The sequence below is a fragment of the Lampetra fluviatilis genome, chromosome 4, assembly GCF_964198595.1.
Source record: "Lampetra fluviatilis chromosome 4, kcLamFluv1.1, whole genome shotgun sequence".
In the NCBI taxonomy this organism is placed as follows: Eukaryota; Metazoa; Chordata; class Hyperoartia; order Petromyzontiformes; family Petromyzontidae; genus Lampetra; species Lampetra fluviatilis.
In genome coordinates, this window is record NC_136278.1 from 7,899,240 (window position 1) to 7,918,585 (window position 19,346).

The window sequence follows — 19,346 nt, forward strand, 5'->3', positions numbered from 1 at the left end:
TCGCGTCAATGAGGGCATCTTAGCAGCATTAAAATCGCGTACCAGAGGGGAACATCTTCAACCCGGCAACAACAACTGTGTTCCTAAGTTTCACGCGCGTAGGTCACCCATAGCCTTGAACGAATAAATTATAAGGTCGCACTACTTACACACATTAGTGCTTGCCACAAATGAGCCACGAAACCTTGCCGATCTCGTCAATGAACATAAACCGTCACCCAAACTCCGGTCGTCCTCGCAGCGACTGTTGGCTCGTCAAACAAAGACGGTCACAGCACCGCACGCTTTCAAATGCGCTTCTGCGGAGCGTCTGGAAAGCTCTTCCTTCCGTTATTAGGAAGCCACTGGAACCATGCACTTTTAAATCTAGATTGAAATCTCATTTCTTCAAAACTCCTTTTTATGTTTAGTTTGCTGTCCTTCCCTCGCACCACCGATTAGCACGCACCGTGCAAAAAGTTAAATTCACATACATAGCTACAGGTAGCTCTAGGTGCACAGGTAATGCGTTCATTCCGAGCCTGATCTGTGGCACACCGAAGGTAATTTGAAAAGACCTTGTTCCGCCGTCGGTAAGGAAAGGATGCCTCACCGCTGCCTTACTTAATACACATCAGCAATGAGGTAACAGCAGCTGGGGAGGCACCTACGTTATCATCCGCTCTCCGATAAATCAAGTCAATCTTGTTTAACGGGTCACAAATTGAAGTTTCAAATACTAATAAGAAAATGCGATTCTTAGCTTGCGGCAATGGTGGCCACCTACAGATGCTCAATGAATTAAAAACAGAAGCATAGAGAGTGAACATTCACCGACAGCAGGACATTTATGGGAGTGCTTTTAAAGGGGCAAAGCATGTAGTAGGATCTTCCTCCGTTTGATGTCGGTCGTCCGATGTTATTTCAAACTCCGTCAACAGCTGGCATCTTTAGTTAAATTCAGGAAGAATGCGGTCTGCGCTATTTAGTTCCAGAGGAAGCTCCCTGCACGTGGAGTAAAACGTCAGAAATTGTGCGGAACGACGCGCGGTACGACCGGCAAACGCATCAAGGACAGCCGTGCTAAAAAAAACCCTAGTCATGTCTCATGGTGTCGATGAGTACGGTTGGCTACGTACGGTGCAAAAGAAGTTCAACATGCGTTGTTGGAGAAAACTTCTTCCAGAATATCCCATGACCAGCGGTGAGGCAAACCTCCAAGGTGATGCATCTCAGGCATTTCTCCACCGAGTGAGAAGTGAACCATCGACACTCACTGCCTTTAGGAACAACACTTTTGAGATAAAGTTGAAAAAAATACTTTTGGTCACAGACACTCCAGTTTCCCGGAGATAGAGCAATCCTCCATGCGTCCCGGACTAAACAAAACCAAACTGATTTGGCGTAAACACAGTCTTGGGCGAACCCTGCAAAGTGTGCTGTCTCAATTGCCTGTTCTGGTCAGTGATGGATCCAGGGGTTGGGGTGGCAGCGAGGGGGGGGGGGGACGAGGGTGCACCCTCCCCCCCTTCGCCACCCCTTTGAGACCCCAATATTTTTTAATTCTACCGATATTCGCCAGAGAATACAATACATTGTTAGCATTATTAATGTAGGGCCCTATTCAAAGAGCGCGAAACGTTGGGGCTGCCCCCATGGGGAGATTCTAGGGTCGGCCTCTGGTTCTGGTTCCACGATCCCTGCTGACCGAGATCTGAAAACCACTGCGATGAAATCTCTCACGTAAAAAGAGTTACGCTTTCCAAATGTATGTAGCAGGTAACAATCCCGAACACCCACCACACCCGCTATGAAGCCACGTGGATTTTGTATTCCCTTTGTTTATTGCGTGAGGCACAGGTTTCTGTTTACTTGCAACTGCATCTAAAAATCGGCTGGGTTTTTGTATTGTTGTTTTGATTAGGTGTGTGCGTGTATTAGAATCGACTACAAGTTTGTTGCTTCGGGGGGTGCTGATTCGGGACTGCACGTCTGAACGATTGAAATGCGGCAGTTGGAACTTTAGGGGAAACAAAATAGCCAAAGGTTGCTTTTTTTTAGGATGCTATAATTCCCGCAGCAGAGCTTTGGGCATGTCGAGGCAATCGGGCTCACGCGAGCAGAGCAGGGGATGCACTTTTCGAAATCGGCCTGTCACTTCCATCGCAATTCATCGCATGTCACATGCGATAAACATGCGCGCGTTATGTAAAGGGTTTCAAGAGGCTGTGTTCAGTTGAGGTTCACATCGTTGGCAATGAAAACGCAAATCAGTTTACGCTCGAATACTCTGTGGGTGCCATGCGATACGGAACACTTTGTGACGGCTGTAACAAGAGCTGCATTTCACATCGAGAGCCTGTTTGAAAGACTGGAATTAAATGTCACATTTGTAATGTGCAATGATTATTATACCATGCCTACAACTGGGTGTTGGGGTTAGTGTCAAGTGTTACATTGGTTCGACAAGGCTAGGACCAAACAGATGGCATGAGAAAGTAAAACCATACTGAAAGAAAACCGAGTGACTTTCACGCATTTGGAAAGTGGTCTTAAAACGAAGGTTTTAGTCCAAAAAATTATTCATGTTACGTGCACAGAAAGATTATTTTGTAACAAAACATAAAGGGGGGTACACACACTCGGAAGGGCAACCGATATTCCTGAATATTTTCTGCCTAAGGGCAATGGATATTCTTTCCCAGAAGGAGAACATAGGATAGACATACCTCCTCTGAAACCGGTGTGGAACGGATTGGCCCAAACTCTGCTGCACACCGACGATTGCGCTGGCTCCGACCCGAGCCGCTGGGACGCAAAGCTGCACCGACACCGTTGACGTGGCTGCAAGTCGCCATCATCGTCGCCGTATCGTGCGCACTGCTTAGTTCACTATTGTGAAAAAAATATGAATAGGTTTTATCCTTTCTGGCAATACAACAGGTGTTAAGATGTTCAAACAACAAAGAGATACCTTTCGCAAGGAATCAAGTCGAGCATCAACCACACGGACTTGTGGTGAACATACAAACAAACATGCTTTGATAATACAGGGTTTTTAAAAGGAGGGACCCGATTTGAAATCGCTATATCTCTGCAACCACGAACCGCCCATGAATGAAACTCTTACCACTTTAGAGGGCGGGGCATAGAGAGGGCGGGGCATAGAGAGGGCGGGGCATAGAGAGGGCGGGGCATAGAGAGGGCGGGGCATAGAGTTTCAAATGATTTCCGCTCGATGCCTCTCCCAGCGCACAAACAGCCCCTAGCCTCAGTCATTCGCAAGACGCACTGCCGCAACGTTGGATAGGTCGTACGGGACCCCAAGGCTTGGCGCTACACTCTTGGCCCCCAAGATCCCCAGAAATCACACCCTGCGACTTTTTCTTGTGGGGATACGCCAAAGACCGTGTTGTTTCTGTGCCACCATGAGCGACTAATATGGATGACCTCAAAAACAGAATCACGGCAGCGGTGACTTCAGTGGAAGAAGACACTTTGAGAGGCGTTTGGGACTAATTCAACTATCGTCTCGATGTTGTCCGTACAGCAGGTGGAGGGCACATAGAGCATTTATAAAATGGTTAGTAAAACTTGATAACTCATTAAACCGTTTGTAACTTTTTGTGTAATTGTAACATGCTGCCATCGTGAAATATACTGCTTTAAAATTGGGTCCATCATTTTCAAACACCCTGTATATGCATCGTCTTTGAAACTGATTGGCCTACACCGATTCTTATTTTCTATACTTTGATACTGGCAAAAGGGCGATTTCGCAGTCGAGCTGCTACTTTAAGGACCCTTTCGTAGTGAGACGTGTCAACTGACATCACGATCATGGCGATGGGCGCGCCGATGCACCAGTTACGTTTCTATAAATTCCGTCGCACGTTTAGTTACACGCATCACCGGTACACATGTACGGCTATGCCATTACGTATAATAAAAAAATTGTTCATTTAATGCTGCATGTCATTGTTTTTCTCCCCTCGAAGGCATTTGTCACAATTGTGCAATGGATGTGCAATGTTAAGGTACGGACGCCAATTGGCCTAGATTTGAAGCTTTCGTGACTGCAAGGATTCATATTCTTAGGTTTTTTCGGTAAAGTCACGTAGGTAAAAAAATTAAACTAAAATTAATAAAAGTAAAATAAAATAAAAATCACGACGTTTCGGAGGCAACACAAGCTTCCGTCTTCAGGTGGAACCGTCACAGCACGCTTGCTGTAGCAAGTAAATGAGAAATTCCAAGAGATCCGACCTTGTATATATACTGGTTGAGGGGGGAGGAGCCAATTGGCCTCCGTAACCTTCACAGTTTGCGTCCACTCGGTGACGAACACAGCTCTTAAAACGGGCACGTGGTTAAATGGTGGCCCAATGAACGAATGTGAGAAGCAGAGTTGAGCCTGTGGAGGGCAGGTGCTTGCATCACACCACATTCGGCAGTGGGAGGTGGGGGGGCCCACAGTGTTATTGGCGAACAAACTTGGATATGCGGTGCAGAACAGTGCATCTGTACCTCGCAATTCACTCCGCCATAGGCAAGACGCAGTGCTGGCTTGGGTGGGTTACCGCCTCCAACGTTTCAGCGGCAGGGCTTCGTGTTGGCCGATAGAGTGCAGTGCAGCAAAGCCCAATATTTATCCCGCAGTGCACGGACTTCCCTACTCCCAGATCTGACCAGAGTTGGGAGACAGACGCTTTCATCGATTGAACCTAAATCATTGTTGGGCCTGGACTGCCATCATCATCAGCGACCACGAAAGCGTCCAAAGAATTATATAATAAGCAAGTGCATTTATTGTTAATCCAGTGCGATACAATCGTGATACAAGCTTTGACCGTTAATAAATAATAATATTACTTTTATTGTGGCGCTTCTCCGTTTAAACACAGGACATTGGTGAATGTTTTTATTTCTTCTGTAATTTAAACGTGTATAACATCGAGCATTCACACGTCTGCTGACCGTAGGTTGTTCATATCACCGCGAGTCGAACGATACGAGACACACCTTGGAGCACACATCCCGTTCATGACATTTGTCAAACTCATTCAGCGGCATCGCCACGACGTGCAACTTAATTTACCAGCAGATATTCTTTTGTTCACATCTCGTGACTTTCGGCTCAGACTTTCAGCTCAAGTAAATGACCTTCATTCGATTCTCTCTTTTTGCAACAAACGATTTCACCGGGCCGAGTGCAAACGAAGCTTCCTACGAACGCTGTGGATTGTGGTGGTTCAAGTCGTACCGGGGAAAGCTCTGCTCAACTGTAAATCGTTTGCTGACCGTGGCAGTGATAAAGGTCGAGTGAGGAGTGGTTCCAAAACACCACGATCTTTGTCAAACAAAGAAACGTGGAGATACGACTGCGTGCAAGTACACCGCGGGACGGAGCGAGGAACACTTGGATGAGATAATTTACGCAGGCTAAAGACGTCATTCAAACTTGTAAAACAAAAAGCAAGTGGGCTTGGGGCAGGGACGCGTCACGCCTGGAAGGGACGATGATGACCGACGGTCAAGAATGGCGCTGGAGTGGCAGGGCCAAAGGGATGCAACGGGGTTCCGAGAGAGAACGTCCGGAGAGGAGATGGAGCGTCGAAATCAGCTCCGTTGCAGGTGCGAGGCGGTTTGTTACGTCGCAAGTACCGTGAGAGACGGTAAGAGCTTGTGGAGGCCTTCATCTAGCGGTGGATAGATCATGACCGGTGACGAATATGATGAGGCGGATGCACTGGAGCGCCGATCGTAACATGCCAATGTGAACACGTGTGGATTTAGCAGTTTTCCAGACCGCATTTGGCCCCCCACACACAACAAGGATAACAAACGACAAATCACAATTGATCTTGCGCATGACGTCAAAGAACTACTCCAAGGCACCTTACAATAATCCGCGTGAGCGTGCATCATCGTCCCCCGCACTCAAATCTTCACCGTGCTTTAATCAACCATTCACCACACTTCCTCTTCTCATAGACGTAACGGTGATTCTCGTGCATCATCGCAACGAAAATATTAATCATGCAACATGTAACCAGGCGTTCTTGCACCACACGCTCTTTCCCATAAGCTGCACAAGTAAGCCTGTCCATCATACGCCGTCACATACCGCACGCGACTATTACTCATGCAGCAAGTCAACCGTATATTACACATTCTCTCTTTTTTGGGAAGCCGTGCTTATTTGCACTCTCGTATTCCTTGAGAAAAGCTCGTGTTGGGAAGGCTGCCCTTTGTAGAAATGTGCATCTTCCGGCACACAGGTCAGACAACACCTGCATCCATCACAGCTCACACATTTGCAACCGTCGCTGGTCATGGTGAAATAAAAACACCCGGGATTTTAAAAAAAATCTACATTTTGTGCTGTAGTGGGGAATTATGGCTCGTTGGTGGAATTAACAATTAAAGATATTTTTGGGGAGGTAAATTATTAATTGAGCCACATGTCTAGGGTACACCCAGTGGATTCAATCATTGCGATACACCACCACGGTTCTGGGCACCCCACTCGGTGTTGGTGTTGGCAACATGGAAAAACTACTGGGATCGTTGAATTGTTGCTGAAATATGCCTCCACAGCCCCCTATAATAGGGATCATTGCAATACTACACTAGTACTCGTATTACAGCGTCGTAGCGAATTGCAATACAGTACTGTATTAATAAAAGTGTTGTTCGTAGGAGAACCATATCTACACTAATGTTGGGTCATTATATAATTACAAGCCATGTACCATAGACCTGGGGCAGGATAAATCATAGGATTCAATTTTCGGGAGGGCGCAAAGTCAATTTAAAACGGGGGAGCAACATCCCAAATAAAGAGCTCTGATACTGCGGATACAAACTTGGGCTGTAATCATAAACATTTTAACCCACGCGTAGCGGAGTCGAGTGAAGGATATTTCACGAACGGGGAAAAAGAAAGAGACGGAAAAGGAAGGGATTTCGGGATGACAGTTCCCCACAAACGCACCAGGAAGAAAGGAGTCGGAGGAGCAGCGCCAGTGCAGGAAGGGGAGGAGAAGGGGGAGAAGAAATGGCCAGGCCGAGATGTCGGGGATGAGAGGATTGCGATGATGGTGAGGGGGGAGAGAGAAAGAAGGAAGGAGCGAGCATAAGTGAGCTGGACAGAGGAGCAGCGTCTGTTTTCAAAGGGGGCGGGGAGAAGGGAGAGATTCCGAGTTGGGGTGGCCACACACAAGTCACGTGATTCACGGGAGGATTGAGCTGATTTAGAGATGTAGGTGCACGCTGAGGCTGTAATCTTGTAGATGCACCTTTGGGCCCTAAACTTGTAGAAATGTACCGATTAGGATGTGTGTTTGTTCTATGGGCTCTCCGGAATACGATTGAAGATTTGTTCAACAACAAAAAACTACTTCCAAGTGCGGTCAAGCAAGCGTGTCATGATGGTACTCAAATGGCATCCCTCACACACGATGTAATATGCCCAACATGCAGTGATGGCACCCACCATCGCACGAACCCCAGTCATCCTCGCTGCAGCTGCGTTTGTCTGGCCATCCAACTATAGACAGTCAGTGCATTGCGCACTTTCAGATGTGCTTCTGCGGCTGTCCGGAGGGAGTTCTACATTTGCTCTACCGCCGTCTCCTGGCGAGCCAGCGTACGGGCACCTAAGCGCCGCCCAACTGGAAAGGGAGCTTCACAGCCCATCCGTGCGGTGCTCCACCAACCGTTGCTGCTGTCTCCACAGTGCTGGATTAGCGCCAGCCACTTGGAGCACCACTGAGGTCACAGACTCCGCAATCTCACGATCCTAGATGGGCCCGCCTCGACAACACGTTCATTCACTTTTTTTCTTATTTTATTATTTTCCATTTATTTTTGTATTTTCTATCTACGTGACTTTACCGAAAGAACCAAGAATATGTTCATTCACGTTTCACGGGACTGTGTTTGCTCGTAGTGTTTACCGGTGAACATCTGCGGTTCTACTTCATAGCTCATCGGATTTCCTCCAGTATGAATCAAATATTCCGATTCTGGTTCGTACCTCGGCGTTCAGAAGGTAACAAATTCCACCTCGGGTTTTCCAGCCACAGATGATGCAGCTCGCAGCCGGATTTTAGTTGAGAGACTGGACCAGCAGCGACTTCACCATCAGCACTCGCTGCCCCTTAGGTTCGTATCGAGGCCCACGGACTCACGTGGAGACCCAATAAAATACAAATCTGGAGCGCACTCGCTTTATCACTGGCGCTGTCTCCACCAATTCATGTGCTCCGTCCAAAACAGGAGAACTGACTTGGTGAGCGTTGTCATTATCACGACCACACGTAGCCTTTGTGTTCAAATGATCAATTCGTTATCCCATCATGCACGTGTTGTCACCCGAGACTGGAAACCCCGAGACGGACGATGGATGCCCCCTCACCCTGGAGCCACCACCAGCCGCCACTGGAAGTGAATTGTCCAGGGCGGCCGTGTCGCTGTCAAGAACAATCATCGACAAAGCAATCAGTCGACGAGACATTCAACGATTGGCGCAATCTTAAACGTCGACGAATGGTCACAACTTCCAGGGGTCACATTTCGACTCCAGGATTGAACCCTTGGCTTGTATCTCGGTGGCGAATATCGGAAACACCCCACTCGTGGCTGCGGTCGTTCACATGAACTCGATTACATGCAACGTATTCGAATAAAAAAAAATCGATCACCCACACGATACTCTATGTGTATCGTGAGCAATATAATGCAGTTGAATCCAGTTGAATCGCCGGATCAATGCAGCGTTACACTCGGACTGCGGGGTATGTTACCTACACCAGAGGTCGCAAACGGGTTTTGATTTCTTACCCGTATCGGCCACACCAGGGTTTCAAACGGGTACCCGCACCCGTACCCGGCCGTACCCGTACCCTACCCGTACCCGGCCGGGTACGGGTAGGGTACGGGTATCGGGTACCCGATTGCGGCCTCTGGGATGAAGCCATGTTGCAGGCGCGGGTGGGTTGATTCTAGGAACTTAAATTGTGAGAAGAGACAAGACGTTGGGAAATGAGTGACAAACAGTTACTCACCAGTGACTCACGGTCTACCCGTACCCGGCTGCACCAGGGTCGCAAACGGGTACCCGTACCCGGCCGGGTACGGGTAGCCGGGTATCGGGTAGGGTACGGGTATCGGGTACCCGGTTGCGACCTCTGACCTACACTCGAGTGAGAGAGTGAAAAGAGTGAGGCACGCACCTCCAGCGTTCATCCTGCTCCCGTGTTTAGCACGCAGAAGGCTTTTGCGACAAATATCATCCATAATAGAGGGTTTTGTTGGGTTATATGGCATATATATAAATGTGTCTTTAAACCCGCCTCCATCCGACACAGCCAATTAAGTAAGGTTTGTCACGTAAACAGAACGTGCCAATTCGTTACTAGTACAGCACACCGGTGAGTTGGACAGCAAACACACAACATTTTCAATCTGAGTACGACGTTTCGCCAGTAATTACAGCCGGCATCATCAGGCGGCAGCCAGGCACGTTCTGTTTATGTGACAAACCTTACTTATTGGTGGCGGGTGTAACGACACATTTACGCGACCTACCCCAAAAAAACCTATATTATGCCCCTGTGTTCTCTGCCGACAGAGTGTGACACTGCAAAACTTGCTATGTCGCCATGCCTTTGCTACCAAGACATCCTAAACGTTTCAGGGAATCTTGCATCCACAGCATCTCAACCACCGGATTCAAGTGGAGACGCCTCTGAACGCCCAGATGAGATGCATTATTAGCACACACGCCCCTGTATATTGAGAGAGAAAGAGAATAGCACTAAATCCGCGATAACTACAACTGATTATGCGTTATGTCAAAAGTCGGCTGAGCGTCATCCGTCCGACCGCATGCACACAACAATGGGAATGTCACCAATTATATCAACAGAAGGCCTGAACGTGCATTCTTACTTTACAATATCCCAAATCCCGATCGTTGTCTTTCACTGTTATTAATTAACGAACAATCATTGTGTACAGTACATGTTATATATTGTGGTGCTGCCGTTGCAATTTTTCTTAAAGGCGATAAGTAGATTTTGCTTAGAGTAGATTAGGCGATTATAGTATTATACACAAGCCACTATTAGCTTGTTGTAATGCCGGTATAAAATAATATATTTCTTATGAAACATGCTACGTGATTTTTTTTTAGTGAAATGGCATAATTGGCATGCAGACTTTATACCCACAAATCAATTTATATCAACGCAATATCCCTATCAAACCCACAACTGATTTAATGAGGCATGAATATTCATAGGCCCACATTTAACAATAACGACCGCAGAGAAGACTCCAATTAATTATGACATTTTTATATCAGTCCACTGATGGATGAAGGCCTCCCCACACACACAATGTATTGGTCATTGGGGCTGTTTGACCATACTTCACCATGTTGCTCAAACCAGGTCGGTGGTCAAGCGGAGGGAACAGGGGGGGGGGGTTAGGTGGCAGGGGGGGTCGGAGGTCACCCAGGACTCGCCACTGATGTCAGCCGTGGCCGGGAATCGAACTCGGGTTCCCGTGACTTGTTATGCAATGTGCTAACCAGGGCACCGCCGCTCCTCCCCAACGATGTGTGAATTACTCGCTTGGGCCTTTTCATCGCGAGGTCGTTTCACAGTTTTCGCTCGTGACGCGTAAACATCGGGGTGTCATACTCTTAGTTCTTTCGGTAAAGTCACGTAGGTAAAAAATGAAATTTAAATTAATAGAAATAAAATAGAAATCACGACGTTTCGGAGGCAACACAAGTCTCCGTCATCATGATGCAGCAAATCTGGCTGTGACGGTCCTACCTGATGACGGAGACTTGTGTTGCCTCCGAAACGTCGTGATTTTTATTTTATTCTTATAAATTTTAATTTCATTTTTTACCTACGTGACTTTACCGAAAGAACTAAGAGTATGAATCCTTGCAGTCACGAAAGCTTCAAATCTAGAATCGGGGTGTCAGTCGAGGGGTAGAACCAACAGCGCTGACTCCCGTAGCGCCTAAAGCGAACAGCCACCCGGCCTGGAGGGAGGGAGCGGTGTTATTCCTACGGCGCTCAGAGACTGACGGTCGCTCGTCAAAAAACGCTAAAAAAAATCACGCTTACGTGTGGATTCCGTAACGCTTTCCAACTGACGCACGTAGTCGGACGCAGTTTATCGCAAGCCGCGTGGAAGCTGACGGTGGCCGTCAGGGCAAAGATTTGTTTACATATTTTGCAAATGGTCCTGTTTGCTCTGGTTTGTCTCCACCAATTTTGTGCAACCAAGTTATTTTTTTTGTTATTAAACTTTTGGCCGGTTTGCCATGGCAACACAGCGTTAAACTGCAGATCGGTTCAAATTGGACACGAGCGTTACCGTGTCTCCCCGTTACGGACAAAACAGATGGACGAAGCTAATGGATGAACACTGTCAACCTGAGCTGGAGAGCGTTGTTAATACATACAACTGCAAAACGCCTCAATCCGACATCCACAATCACCCTGCTGCCACGTCGCAGAGCCAGGGAGGGACGCAGCCACACGTTGGGAGTTGGGGGTCTACGACTCGCATGAGTGTGTGTGTGCTGACCGAGTGTGTGTGTGCTGACTGTGTGTGTGTGCTGACCAAGTGTGCTGACTGTGTGTGTGTGTGCTGACCGAGTGTGTGTGTGCTGACTGTGTGTGTGTGCTGACTGTGTGTGTGTGCTGACTGTGTGTGTGTGCTGACTGTGTGTGTGTGCTGACCGAGTGTGTGTGTGCTGACTGTGTGTGTGTGCTGACCGAGTGTGCTGACTGTGTGTGTGTGCTGACTGAGTGTGCTGACTGTGTGTGTGTGTGCTGACTGTGTGTGTGTGTGCTGACTGTGTGTGCTGACTGTGTGTGTGTGTGCTGACTGTGTGTGTGTGCTGACTGTGTGTGTGTGCTGACCGAGTGTGCTGACTGTGTGTGTGTGTGCTGACTGTGTGTGTGTGTGCTGACTGTGTGTGTGTGCTGACTGTGTGTGTGTGCTGACTGTGTGTGTGTGTGCTGACTGTGTGTGTGTGCTGACTGTGTGTGTGTGTGCTGACTGTGTGTGTGTGCTGACTGTGTGTGTGTGTGCTGACTGTGTGTGTGTGCTGACTGTGTGTGTGTGTGCTGACTGTGTGTGTGTGTGCTGACTGAGTGTGTGTGTGCTGACTGTGTGTGTGTGCTGACCGAGTGTGCTGACTGTGTGTGTGTGCTGACTGTGTGTGTGTGCTGACCGAGTGTGCTGACTGTGTGTGTGTGTGCGTGCTGACTGTGTGTGTGTGCTGACTGTGTGTGTGTGCTGACCGAGTGTGCTGACTGTGTGTGTGTGTGCGTGCTGACTGTGTGTGTGTGCTGACCGAGTGTGCTGACTGTGTGTGTGTGCGCGTGTTGACTGTGTGTGTGCTGGCCGAGTGTGCCGACTGTGTGTGTGTGTGCGTGCTGACTGTGTGTGTGCTGACCGAGTGTGCTGACTGTGTGTGTGTGCTGACCGAGTGTGTGTGCTGACTGTGTGTGTGTGCTGACTGTGTGTGTGTGCTGACCGAGTGTGCTGACTGTGTGTGTGTGTGCTGACCGAGTGTGTGTGCTGACTGTGTGTGTGTGCTGACTGTGTGTGTGTGCTGACTGTGTGTGTGTGCTGACCGAGTGTGCTGACTGTGTGTGTGTGCTGACCGAGTGTGTGTGCTGACCGAGTGTGTGTGCTGACTGTGTGTGTGTGCTGACTGTGTGTGTGTGCTGACTGTGTGTGTGTGCTGACTGTGTGTGTGTGCTGACCGAGTGTGCTGACCGAGTGTGCTGACTGTGTGTGTGTGTGCTGACTGTGTGTGTGTGCTGACCGAGTGTGTTGACCGAGTGTGCTGTGTGTGTGTGTGCGTGCTGACTGTGTGTGTGTGTGCGTGTTGCCTTCGACACTTCACGTGGCCTCGGGGTGCACCTGGCCGAGCACAAGCGCCGTGGTAACGTCACCGCCACTTAGTTTTACGAATGGCGGCTGTTGCTGTTGTGTTGACCGTATGTGTGAAATATCGCGTGGGTTTCTCGCTTGGCCATGACCACAAACCGCCTAACTACACATTTCTGGAGGGGTCCCTAAACCCACGACAGCCACAGCGTCTGCGCCCATTCATGCCACCGCCATCGACTCGGCCGCCAGCCCGCCCGCCCCTACTACAGGCTGAGGTCGATGACGCGATGCTGGAAGATCTTGGTGCTGTCTGTGAAGCTGGAGGCGAAGAGGAAGACGCCCTTGTCCATGGAGACGATGGTGAAGGCTCGCGGCGCCTGCACGTTGAGCGGCTGCAGCTTGGCAAAGGCGCCCGCCTCGGCGTCCCACAGGTAGACCTGCGAGAAGGCGAAGTCGCTGCCCAGCACCGCGTACTGCCGCGGGCCCACGCTCAGCGGCTGCAGCACCATCGAGCCGCGCGACGGCAACGCCTGCACCTCCGTGAAGCGGAGGCCGTCCCACTTCATCACCTGGGGGGGGGGGGGGCAGCGGCGCCGTCAGGTCGATCGTGGCCACGTCACGTGTTGATTTTTCAAGATACGCCGGTTGTCGCGAGAGCGGTTTAACACGAGCGGAAGCTCTCCCCCCCCCCCCCCCACAATTCAGCACCTTGGAACAGGGTCATCGTGATATTAATTTTTCACGATATACCGATTGTCGCGATCGCAGCTTGCCACGAGCGGAAGCCCGCCACCAAAGCAGGGTCACCGTGACATTTATTTTCACGACATGATATTGATTTATTCAAGATATGCCGATTGTCGCGATAGTGGTTTCCCACAAGCAAAAGCCCTCCCATCGTCGTGACCTTGCAGTAGGTTTGCCGCAATTTATCACAAAAGGTGATGATACGACGCGATACGTTCAATTTCGCAACGTGACGATGCGCTCTCCGGCAGCGTTCGCCGGGTCGACCGAACCGCCCGTTGTTTGGCACGACGTCTGACGTTTCGCTCTCCACCCCCCGCCCACCCCCATCGCTTGGAGCCACCTCACCAGTAAAAACATTTTTTCCCCTATTCCAGAAATATTTCACCCAGGGAAATGTAAAAAAGTTATTAAACCAGCAACGATGACCACGACGTGACAGGTTTTATTTTTGCCACCCGGTTCACGCGATCACGGTCGGGGGGCCTCACGCGGCGCCCCACGTTATGAGGTCACTCTCTTTACACACACAACGCTCACGACAAACGAGCCACAACACCTCGCTGATCTCGTCAAGGGGCACAAACCACCATCGCGCAAACTCCGGTCATCCTCACAGCAGCGGCTTTTGGCTAGCCGTCGAACAAAAACGATCACCTTACTGTCGCGCGCTCAGGTGCGCTTCTGAGGCCGTCCGGAATGCTCTTCCTACTGATATTAGGAAGCCACTGGAGGTGTGCCCTTTTAAATCTCGATTGAAAACTCATTTCTTTAGAACCGCTTCTTGTTGCATTGAGTTTGTTGTCCTTTCCCGCGCACCTCCGATGAGCCCGGCTGACTACGTACGGTGCGAAAGAAGCTCAGACGTACATACACGAGTAACCATCAACGTTTCCGCTACCTTGGAGTCACCGATGAAGCGCGTCAGGCAGACGTAGAGATCGTCGCCCATGTTGAAGCTCTTCACTCCGATCACGTCCTCCGTCTCGGGGATGTCGGAGCGCGGGTTCTGGAGGAACTGCTTGGCCGCAAAGTCCCACTGGTAGATGACGGGCACCTGGGAGCTGCTGGCCAAGATGAGCATCGGCTTGCCGGCGATCTCCACAAACTCGGCGTCCGTGTCCCGGTACCAGTGGTGCAAGGACTGCAGCGAGTAGAATCCGTTGCCGTTCCACCTGCGGGGAGAGCGGGGGGGGGGGGGGAGGGGGGGGGGCATTGTGGGCAACGCCGTGAGAATATTCTTATTTCTAGATTTGAAGCTTTCGTGACTGCAAGGATTCACATTCTTAGGTTTTTTCGGTAAAGTCACGTAGGTAAAAAATTAAAATTAATAAAAGTAAAATTAAAATAAAATAAAAATCACAACGTTTCGGAGGCAACACAAGACGGAAGCTTGTGTTGCCTCCGAAACGTCGTGATTTTTTATTTTATTTTTATTTAACTTTTATTCATTAAAATGTTTTACCTACGTGACTTTACCGAAAAAACCTAAGAATAATATTCTTATTGGTTGGCCAGGGGCGTCGCGGGGCGGCGAGATGTTAACTACCTCGACTGGTATACAGGAGGTCGTGGGTTCGATCCCGACCCTGATGTCGGTATATTTGGAGTTTGCGTGTTCTCTCTCTCCCCGTGTTCACGTGGATTTTTGTCGGGGTTCTCCGGTTTTTCCCTCCACATTATGAATCAACGTCACGCGTTTATAACGTTTGGCTGCTGCTATATATTTCCACGTGATAAACCACTTTGTTGAGCTATTATTTGTAGCCAGGTCAGTGGGCCTTACATGGTAAAATAAAAAAAATTCAGTTTAGGAAAATTTTACTCAGATGAGACTTTACCGTGCACGCCCCCTTCAAAGCATCGTGAAAACACAGCACGGAGATTACCTGTACGGGGATCGTGTGGGTGTTGGATTGACCTTGATTTCGGGAACAAAAATGAATGACGGGAGCGATGACGGTAGTCTACGCTCGTTCGCGCTCTTTACACGCACGCGCCAGCTTCTATTTCCAGCCTCTCCTCCCTCGTGGCTCGGCGACCGATGGCGTTAATAAATAAATAATAAACCGCTGAACGCGACACATTCTACGTCTTCACCCCGCCAAACCCGCTATTCGACGCGCGTTATTAGGAAGCCACTGGAGCTATAGACTTTAAATCTCAATTGAAAACTAATTTCTCTAGAGCTGCTTTTTTGCGTTCAGTTCGTTGTCCTGCCCCCCCCGCACCTCCGATTAGCACGGTTGGTTACGTACGGTGCAAAAGAAGTTCTACATATATACACACACATACAAGCGATAAATACGTCTCATAGCCTATTTTAGACATGACTTGCATCATCCACGCATCCACGTTTCCTTATAATCCGGGTCACCCATTACTGCCTGCCCCCCCCCCCGCCTTGCCCCCATCACCCTGGACCATCGACAGCTGACTGTATAATGTTTGGAGGTGGAACCGTCACAGCACGCTTGCTGTATCAAGTAAATGAGAGATTCCAAGAGATACTACCCCGTATATATACTGGTTGAGGGGGGGTGGTGAGCCAGGACAGGCCCCCTTTTTATTATTATGGTAAGGTTGGTGCGGCTGAAACTACGGTTAGTCTACATAACAAAGGACTGAGCCTTTGTTATGTAGACTGGCTGTAGACTAGCCGTAGTCTCAAGCCGAACCAACCTTACCATAATAATAAAAGAATTAGCCCGTAAAAACAAGGTTTTTCACTTTAAATCCTTTATATGCGTGGCATCGGTTTTATTTTATTATTCATTTCTGTTTTTCTTGAGTAAGAGTTTCATTTTTATCACATTGGTATTTTAAATGAAATATGAAAAAAAAAATCCTAAAAAGTGGAAAATTTTGGAAAAAAATTTTCACGAAAATAAATTGTCACGCACAACGAGTCTGTGTGCAAAATGTCAGCTCGATTGGATCACGGGAAGTGGGTTAAAAAACGACCGAAAGATTTGCACGGTCCTAAGCAAGCAAGCAAGCGAACTTAATATAAAGGATTTTAAAAGGGGGCCTGTCGTGCCCCATCCCCCCCCTCAACCAGTATATATACGGGGTTGGATCTCTTGGAATCTCTCATTTACTTGATACAGCAAGCGTGCTGTGACGGTTCCACCTGCAGACGGAAGCTTGTGATGCCTCCGAAACGTCGTGATTTTCATTAAATTTTTATTTTACTTTACTTTTATTAATTTTTATCTTTTACCTACGTGACTTTACCGAAAAAACCTAAGAATATGAATCCTTGCAGTCACGAAAGCTTCAAATCTAGAAGTGTTAGGGAGTTCGGGAAACGTAGGCACGGCGATGCGCGGCACCTGTACAGGGTGGTCACTCCCGCTTTGGAGCTCTCCGCGATGACGGCGAAATGCTCCCCCTTGATGTCGAACGTCTCGACGTCGTTGGGCTTGCGGATCTTGTTGGTGTCGATGTCCTGGATCTTGAGGAACTGGTGGGAGTGCTCGTCCCGCTTGTAGATGTGCGAGCCTCCGAACAGCTGTGCCACGATCACGAAGATCTGCCCCTCGATCACGATCGGTTTGCAGCTGATGATCGACTGTCCTGCAGAGGGGGGAGAGAAATGATGGCGCCCCGCGTTCGGTGAAAGATTCACGTTGGACCACATCGCCGTCGTTATTAACATCGTCGTCGTTATTAATATCGCCGTCGTTATTAATATCGCCGTCGTTATTAACATCGTCGTCGTTATTAATATCGCCGTCGTTATTAATATCGTCGTCGCCCATGGATGATTCAGCGGCGGATGAAGGCCGGCTCAAGCCGTCGTCATCTCGTGCGATCCTGCGAGCAGCGTAACGATCCACCCAGCACGTGCACCGATTTCATCGCTCCATCTCCGCAGTCGACGTCCTCCAGGATGCGTTCGCTTCCTTGGCTGCCACGCCGTCGTAAGTAAGAACTTTCGAATCAAACTTTAAATATGATAGGTAGTTGATAAAATATGCTATTTGTACTCATAGCTGTAAAAAGTTGCATATCTGACCCTCGGTCAGGAACGTATCCCCCTATTGCATCATCGTTTCTCTGGGAAAATCGGTCTCGACTTACGTCGTTTCGACATACGTCACCTTTTCTAGGAGCGTAACCGGACGTAGGTCCGAGGACCGCCTGTGCTGTCCCTATCAATGTCTCTGCTCCCCACCCTCACCAACGCGCACTGACCAGCGTGCTGAAGTATGCTCAAACAATACCCTTATAACCGACACGGCGTGGGCAGGCCTTCATCCAGCAGTGGATTGACACATGAATGACGGTTTTGAATTCCTGAACGCGTGCCATGTGGTCGTGGCTCTGCACGCGGCCTGTAATCTAGCACGGTGGAGTCACAGAGGGTTGGTCAATCACACAAATGTGGTTGTGCAGCTCCCTTCCCGTGGGAGTCGAGAAGGTGCCGTACCCTGGCTCGCCAGGAGGAGGCAGTGCACCTGTTCGCTCTTGTAGACGCAGCAGCGGTCCCCAACCTTTTGGCACCAGGAACCGGTTTTCGTGGAAGACAATTATTTCACGGACCGGGGTAGAGGGGGGTCATCATTGGGTCTTTTCCACTTTTCAAAGAAGCTCTCCAGCGACGTTTGTTTTTTACTCATTGTGGCTAGGGGTTAGAGCTTGTGGGCTTACCAACACTGTGACTGAAACAAGTGCGCAGTGCGGGGAAGAGGCGCGGATGGAAGTGGTGAATAATAAAATAATTGGGACGGGCCACGCGCGGTCTCACCGCTCTAACCTCCTGCTGCTGTGCGGCCCGGTTCCTAACAGGCTACGGGCCGGTACCGGTCTGCGGCCCGGGGTTTGGGGACCCCTGTTGTAGAGGATAAAGCGGTGTTCTTCATTGCAAGGCCCGCGGGGCCACTGGTGACCCCTGGTGGCCTTGAGTGCGGCCCCTGACGTGCGGCCCCCAACAATACACAAATGTGAAAGTGGCCCCCTCTCTGAAAATTAGTGAAGCACACTGGGATAGAGTGTTGTCCCGTATCGCACTCGTGGTTTATCTGGGTACTTTGGTTTCCTCCCACATGTAAACACTCATTAATTGGCCGATAACATCTTAATATATAGAGGTCCGCAGAGCTTGGGCAATTGTTGGTTGCCGGCTCATCACCGCCTCTGAGTCTTTCTGTCCCTACGAGAGTGAGTGACTATCGTGCAGCGGCGTGTTACAAGTTAAGTATCATCATCATAATCATTATAATAAAAGTGACGGGCACCAAGCGAGCAAAGCCGTAGTACCGGTGATGTTATCGAAGACTCGGAACACCCTCTCAACGTGGTCCCACTCCAGCACGGTGCAGTTCCCCACCAGGGGCTGAGCCACGACCACGTTCACCTCGCCCTTGTACGGGAACGTCTCCACAGACATGGACTGCATGGGCAAGGTCTGCCACAGCACGAACTCTGCACGCACAAAACGCACAAACGGCACGGACCGCCCACCAACCCCCCCGTGTAGCCTCAGCAGGGGCAAGTGTGTCAGCGAGCAGCTGTCAACGAACAGCCATCGAACAAAGACGGTTACTGCATCGCGCGCTTCTGCGACCGTCTGGAACGCTCTTCCTTCCGATCTTAGGAACACACTGGAGCTGTGCACTTTTAAATCTAGACAGAAAACTAATTTCTTTAGAACTGATTTTCGTGTTTAGTTTGTT

General features: G+C 49.4%; 1 protein-coding gene across 1 annotated transcript in view; it reads right to left on the reverse strand.

Annotated features, from left to right (window-relative positions):
* Positions 1-4,764: 4,764 nt before the first annotated feature.
* Positions 4,765-19,346, reverse strand: part of LGI1 (leucine rich glioma inactivated 1) — a 29,584-nt gene continuing 15,002 nt past the window's right edge. The window contains exons 7-10 of the mRNA XM_078855489.1: positions 18,931-19,095; positions 17,001-17,244; positions 14,567-14,840; positions 4,765-13,487 (exon numbers count right to left, since the gene is read on the reverse strand). Coding sequence (XP_078711615.1) covers positions 13,182-13,487; positions 14,567-14,840; positions 17,001-17,244; positions 18,931-19,095 — 989 coding nt within the window. The 3' untranslated portion in view covers positions 4,765-13,181. The remainder of the gene's footprint in view (positions 13,488-14,566; positions 14,841-17,000; positions 17,245-18,930; positions 19,096-19,346) is intronic.